At 36.2% G+C, this 7,043-nt stretch overlaps 1 protein-coding gene across 2 annotated transcripts; it reads left to right on the forward strand.

The window, feature by feature from the left end:
- The first annotated feature begins 435 nt into the window (after positions 1-435).
- Positions 436-6,090, forward strand: LOC136235943 (sugar transporter ERD6-like 6). Of its 2 annotated transcripts, XM_066026045.1 has the most exons (19): positions 436-564; positions 705-902; positions 1,110-1,172; positions 1,264-1,353; positions 1,443-1,502; positions 1,606-1,671; positions 1,758-1,823; positions 2,409-2,484; positions 3,154-3,218; positions 3,307-3,399; positions 3,503-3,583; positions 3,691-3,775; positions 4,238-4,284; positions 4,390-4,452; positions 4,541-4,600; positions 4,718-4,783; positions 4,859-4,918; positions 5,302-5,416; positions 5,805-6,090. In XM_066026045.1, exons 2-19 carry the CDS (start codon positions 708-710, stop codon positions 5,915-5,917), a joined length of 1,464 nt encoding a protein of 487 aa, XP_065882117.1. In that variant the 5' UTR covers positions 436-564; positions 705-707; the 3' UTR covers positions 5,918-6,090. The 2 variants fall into 2 exon arrangements, with proteins under 2 accessions (XP_065882117.1, XP_065882116.1); XM_066026044.1 differs by having other exon boundaries at positions 511-902.
- The last annotated feature ends 953 nt before the right edge of the window (positions 6,091-7,043 follow it).

Below are 7,043 nucleotides of genomic sequence, written 5' to 3' on the forward strand. Positions count from 1 at the left end.
GGCTTATTAGGATTCCTACGCACAAAATCGTTGTTTTTTCATTTTTGACATATGACGTGACATACAAAACGAACTAATACAATTTTCTTTTTTCAATAGCACGCACATGCTACCTCGTCTGTCAAAGATGACAAATTACGATTTTTTTGTCTAAGAGGTCCGAATGAGCCAACTTTAGGTGTGTGATAGGTTTTTAAAGCCGTGTGTGATGAGTTTTTAAAACCAACTATAAGTGTGTGATATGTTATTTAAAAAATTCAGGGTGCCAATAAACAAATTCAGAATGTCAATAGACAAAACTTGCCAAAGTTTAAAGATGTAAATATGTATAAAACCTAAAACCAATTATTTTTAGACTAATTTATCAATTTTTATGGCCTTCAAAACTAAGTTACCTAAAATTGAATTTGGATTAATCCAACTCTCTTTGTCAACTTTGTGCTGTTATAACGGTGACAGTACAGCTTGGCACTTGTAAAATAAAAACAAAATCTTTTTTCTGGTATCAGCTACTACTACTTCCTTTCCTACCCAAGCTTTCGTCTTCGTCTGCTCTTCTTACCTGTCTGTCTTTCTCTTTCTCACTCCTCTCTTTTACCATTTTTGATTGCTCTTCTACTCTTCTTCTTCATTTTCTCTTCTACTCATTTTATCATAAACCTACACTGCATTTTATTCATACAAACTTCTACTGCTCTCTGTAGAGAATGAGTTTCAGGGATGACTCTGAGGATGCCAGAGGGGATCTACGGAAGCCGTTTCTACATACTGGTAGCTGGTACCGGATGGGCTCTACTCAATCAAGTATGATGGGTTCTTCTATGGCTATTCGTGAGAGCTCCATTTCTGTTGTCGCTTGTGTTTTGATCGTCGCCTTAGGTCCTATTCAATTCGGTTTCACTGTAGGATTACTATCTCCTTCTTCTCTCAATTCACTGTTTTTTGATTTTTTTGGGGGTTTTGAACTTCAATTGGAAGCTGAAGCAATTTCAACCAAGTTTAAGAGAGCATGATTGATTTTTTCTTTGATTGTTTGTTCTCCATAACGCTAATTAATCTTGCCTCTTCTTCTTCTTTGTTCCTTTTCAACTTCGTTGATTGCTGATTAGTCTGGTTACTCGTCCCCAACCCAAACCGCCATCACTGAGGATCTCGGACTTTCTGTGCCAGAGGTATACGATAATACACTATCTGTTTGATGCTAATTTCTAATAGCTTGCGTTGATTGGGCTTGATTGCTAATGCTTTTGAATTCTGGTTCAGTATTCGCTATTTGGTTCGTTATCGAATGTGGGTGCTATGGTTGGGGCTATTGCAAGCGGCCAGATTGCTGAATACATTGGACGAAAAGGGGTAGGAACAAGTAAAGTAGTACTTGTAATTTATCTTTTTTCCTTTGCTTTAAGTTCTGGATTACTGAGTTTTGCTTTCTGCATTCGCAGTCTCTAATGATTGCTGCTATTCCTAATATTATTGGATGGCTTGCTATATCTTTTGCCAGAGTGAGTTGAAATGATAAAGCATTTCTATTCTGAATGATTATAGGTTTGTGTAAATTTCTTATATTACGATGTTGATTATATCTAAGGGCTAGTCTTTTTGTAGGATACTTCTTTTCTCTACATGGGAAGGTTGTTGGAAGGTTTTGGTGTTGGAATCATATCATACACGGTAATTTTTGAGGATTTCTTGATTGTTTAATTGGGAAATTTGTGCCATGTTATACTTACTGGACCTGTCTTCTTTGTAATCTACAGGTGCCTGTTTATATAGCAGAAATAGCACCTCAAAACCTTAGAGGAGCTTTGGGCTCTGTTAATCAGGTTGGTTTTGTTTCTAGGCTTATTATTTTCATAGTGAACTAGCAGGCTTTGTCGCACTGGAACCTTGATTTTGAAGAGTTTCCACTTCAGAAACATTTCGTGTCCGAAACTCGGAAACCAAAACTTTTTGTTTCTGTAATTTGAGAAAATTGGAAACTCAGGGTTTTAAAATTTGGGAACTCATTTCTTAAAATACAATGCAATTTTAGAAGGAGAATCACATTATGGAATCTCCAAATTAGTTCATCATGTTTGAATCACATTGGATTTGCATTAGATCCATATTTCTTTTTATAGCTTATTTCCTTCAAGCTTTTGAAATGAAAGAACTTTTCTTTTTCTTTCTTATTATGTAACTTAAATGTAATTTTTCTTATTTTATATATAAAAAAGTCGCAAATAATTTAAAATTTTATAAATATGAAGTGTACATTTTAATTTTTACAAGTTTTCTCCATGTTTCCTTACAAATATGGTTTGTCCATTTCCGTTTCCATGCGACATAACTAGCAGGTAATTTTTGATATGGATATCCAAATTTTATCACTTCCATAGTCGATGAGTACGTGCTATTTTTTTATGTAGCTCTCTGTCACTATTGGGATCATGATTGCTTATGTGCTTGGACTTTTTGTTCAATGGAGAATACTAGCAGTTTTAGGTAATAATTTGGAAATCTCTCTTATGACCCTCACTGTTCTTTTTTTTAATTGTCCAGTTTCTTTTCTTTTCTTTTCTGGTGTATGTTTCTCTTTTGATTGCAAGAATTGTATTAAAAAATGAGCTTGTGCACTCAACCTTAGGTGGTCAGAGATGAAAAAGTAGAAGTGCTATATGATGATGGAGCTTGCTTTGCTGAGTTAACTTTTTTAAATTTCAATCTGTCTATGTCTATCTATCAACATTCTTCTGAAGTTTCTGACATTTCAAATTTGAGATGTTAGATGTGGATTCATCTTTGAGTAACAAAGGCAGATACTCAACTTAATGGACACTTAGAAGTCTTACACATAAAAGAAGGTTGCCATTATGTTATGGCTTGCACATATTTCTCTTGCCAATATTCAAGTGTGACGGTGCAATTCATTCCTCAATACTTAATTGAAACTGTATCATCAGGCATACATGTTCAAGCAGCTTATTGTGTGCATATGCATGTATTGGTACAATGGAATTTGAATAACTGCATAGGAGAAGATATTATTGTCTAAATTCTTTTAGGCTTTCATCAGCTGTGGGGAAATATTTAGAACTTCTTATTTTCACATAGTTCAACAGATGAAGTATATGATTTTCTTATGCTAGGTATTTGGGCCAAATTGTTTTGCAGGAATCTTACCATGCACCATTTTGATACCTGGCTTATTTTTCATTCCGGAGTCTCCTCGGTGGCTTGTAAGCCTTACGCTCTCTTCTTGTTTTTAGTCATAATTTTTTATTTAACTTGTGATGACTCTGATTGTCTTTCTCAATGAAAGTTTAGGCAAAAATGGGTATGATGGAAGAATTTGAGGCTTCCTTGCAAGTTCTTAGGGGGTTTGATACTGATATTTCATTTGAAGTCAATGAAATTAAGGTAATGGAATGGGTTTGAAATACTTCATTTTTTTCCCTTTAAAATCTTTATCTGTATTGAACCGGAATCCATGACAGTTTTGCCTGCAACTTACATAACGCAGAGGTCTGTAGCTTCTACAAGCAGAAGAAGTACCATCCGGTTTTCAGACCTCAAACGAAGAAGATACTGGCTCCCACTTATGGTACTGTTTATTGTAAACAAACCTTGATTTTCATAAAGTGATGAGTTGTTACTTCAGACTTAAAAGCAGTGACATCACAATCTAGTTTGTTTATCATTATCCTGCAGATTGGGATTGGATTACTTATCTTACAGCAGCTTAGTGGAGTCAATGGTGTTCTGTTCTATTCCAGTAACATTTTTGCAGTTGCTGGTAAGGATAATAGGCTTGTTCGCCATCTCAGACTTAATAAACTATGTCAGGTTTCTGCAACAGAATTAGGAATTCATCATTCTTTGTCTAATTACCTCTCACTGTGCCAGCCTGTTAGGTGGAAAATGCCTTAAACATTTTGACTTTTTTTTGGTTTCATCCCTCAGAAAGTAGTGTAGCCAATTGGAAATTTCAGTTCGCATGCTATCAGAACTAGTGAACTACTAGATTTGTGGTTTTGACAAGTGGTGTTCACAAGTCTATATTTGATGTATTGCCTTCAACTTGCTTCCCTGTTCTATTGCCGATGAAACTTGCATTATGTGCGAAATAACTCGTAATTCTGTTGATAACACACATTGGCACATCCTGTGTTTGCTGTGCGCATTGATTTACAAGATTTTGGATTTTAACTTGCCGGTCGAGTTAAAGGTTCTAATTAGCTACCCTAATTTTGAACAGGGATTAAAAATAGTAATGTCGCCACATGTGGGATTGGTGCCATTCAGGTAGACCTTGAGTAAACCCTGCTAAGTGTTTCTGTCCTTTGTGCAATATGAATTGTCATATGTCTAAGCTTCCTTAGCATTAACTTCAAGATATGTGCTTTTTAGGTCATTGCTACTGGTGTTACAACCTGGTTAGTTGATAAAGCGGGCCGCAGGCTTTTACTTATGGTGAGTTAATGCAGAAAAAAGTTCGTATTTGCGAGCATGGATTTTTTACTTTAAGGAAAAGAATGATTCTTTCCTTTGTTTGTCACAGATATCTTCAGTTGGGATGACTATTAGCCTCCTACTTGTTGTTGTATCATTTGGCACACAGGCAAGTATTATTGGGTGAATCTGCTGAAAAACATAATTTGCAGTAATCAACGACTCATTCTCATTCATTGTTTTATTTAACACTATGTAATTTCATTTTGTTTGTGTATTGATCCAGACTTTTCTATCTGAAGAATCTAGTTTATATAGCATAATGGGGATTTTATCAGTCGTCGGAGTAGTGGTATGTCATATTTTCAGAGCATCATCTCTTGTTTGAACCTTTGCCAAAGCCTATCTAAGTAACCCTTTCTTGTAGGGGATGATAATTGCCTTCTCTTTGGGAATGGGTCCTATTCCTTGGATTATAATGTCTGAGGTACGTATGGCTATTATATTACCAACATGTACTGAGACCCGGGATCATTCCGATTTTGGTGGATTAAGCCCCTGAATTTTTTATTTCAACACATCATACCTTTGATCATTTATTAGTTAGTTGTGAACATCTAATTCAGTTGAAAGAACATTACTCATTTCACATGTCTTGATGCAAATATAAAACACAGATGAAATGAATAATGCTCTGTTACCCGAGTTTTATATTCAAAGCTCACTTTTCTGGTTACTTAGGAGATTAATCTGACAAAAAACAAAAGATAAAGGGCTCAATCCATCAAAATGAGAATGATTAAGAATCTCGAGATGTTTGATAATAATCACAGCTTGAGCTGTAACAATGATGTATGAATGTGAATGCAGATTCTTCCAGTGAATATAAAGGGGCTTGCTGGAAGCATAGCAACACTTGCAAATTGGTTAGCTTCTTTTGTGATAACAATGACTGCAAACTTGCTTTTGACTTGGAGCAGTGCAGGTTTGTATTTTAATTTCACCATTTGGGTGTTTGTTTGATTATCCAATGCACTTTCAATCTTGGCCTAATACATCCGTAGCCCCCTCCAGAAGTCAATTGTCCCCCAATAAACTTGTTTAAAATGAACTATTAACCCCGTAAAACCAACGTGGCAAAGCAAGGGGAAATCCTGGACAAGTTGAAACAAGTACACTTTTAGGCAAGTTTAGACGGCCAATAGATAACTGGAAGAAAGTTTAGTAAGCTAATAGGAAACTTAAGAGAGTCAATATGTCACTTCAAGCAAGTCAGTGATAAATAAGACTACGCGTTGTTTGACTTTTCTGAACAAGTACATAGGACTAGAGATGTATTAAGGCGTGAATCTAACTTTGTGTACCTTGAACAGGAACATTTGCAATATACATGGTGGTGTGTGCCTTTTCTGTTGCATTTGTAAGCATATGGGTTCCGGAGACGAAAGGGAGAGCTTTAGAAGAAATTCAAAGTTCATTCAGATGAGGATGAGATTCATTATTTTCCATTTTCTTAGCAGAATGAATGAGATTCAATTTTTTGTGATTGAAAAAACCAGATTTAAAAGAGCATCATCATAGGATGATTAGCTGTATTCTGTAATTTGTTAATTCACTGTATTGTATTCTTCTGTGCATCAATTTTGTCTGCATTACATAGCCCCTCCTGTATTTATTTAATTTGTTTTTTCTTTTTATTTAAGAGAATGATTAAATTCTCTCTATTTATTTAAGAAAAAAAAAAAAGTAAATTCCATTTTTTTTCTCAATGTCTGCATCACAAGAATAGTATAGATTTATGTGGGCTTTCCGATCTGGGGGCTTCTGGTCATAAATTCACTTGGAAGCGTAATAATACTTTTGTTCGATTGGACAAAGTCTACGCTAATGTTTTATCTCTAACTTCCTTCCCCGAGTGCTCTGTGTTGAACCTCCCGTTCCGTCATTCGGATCATTGTCCTATTTTGTTTAGACTTTTGAGAGGTAAGCATCCTAGGGGTAAGAGACCGTTCCGGTATTAGTTGGCTTGGGAGTCCCATCCTAAGTTTAAAGAGTTCGTTCATGAGAGTTGGAGACCTCATTCGTATGTACTGCAAGTTGCTGAAGGGTTCAGGAATAAGGTGCAGGGGTGGAATAGGAATGTGTTTGGGCATATTATCAGAAGGAAGAACAAGTTATTAAAGAGGATGGAGGGCATTCAACGCAGGTTGGAGGGGAGGTTTGATCATAGCCTTGAGGGCCTCCTCAGAACCCTTCAGAAGGAGCTGGAGGCTGTGCTTAGGCAGGAGGAGTTCCTTTGGTTCCAGAAGTCTCGGAAGTCCTGGATTAGAGATGGGGATCGTAATACCAAATACTTCCATCTCTCTACCCTGATCAGAAGGCAGAGAAATAGAATTGAGGCCATTAAGGATTCTAATGGTGATTGGGTTTATGAAGATGAGGTTATTCGGAACTTAGCCCTGGATTTCTACAGAGAGCTGTTCAAAGAGGAACCTGTTCTTTTGGAGAGGGCTCACTCTATTGCTACATTTCCTTTAATCAGTGAGGGTTGTAGTCAGGAGGCCTTTCAACCTATTTTCCGAAAAGAGATTGACCAAGCTATCTTCAGCATT

The sequence above is a fragment of the Euphorbia lathyris genome, chromosome 7 (assembly GCF_963576675.1).
Source record: "Euphorbia lathyris chromosome 7, ddEupLath1.1, whole genome shotgun sequence".
NCBI classification, from domain to species: Eukaryota; Viridiplantae; Streptophyta; class Magnoliopsida; order Malpighiales; family Euphorbiaceae; genus Euphorbia; species Euphorbia lathyris.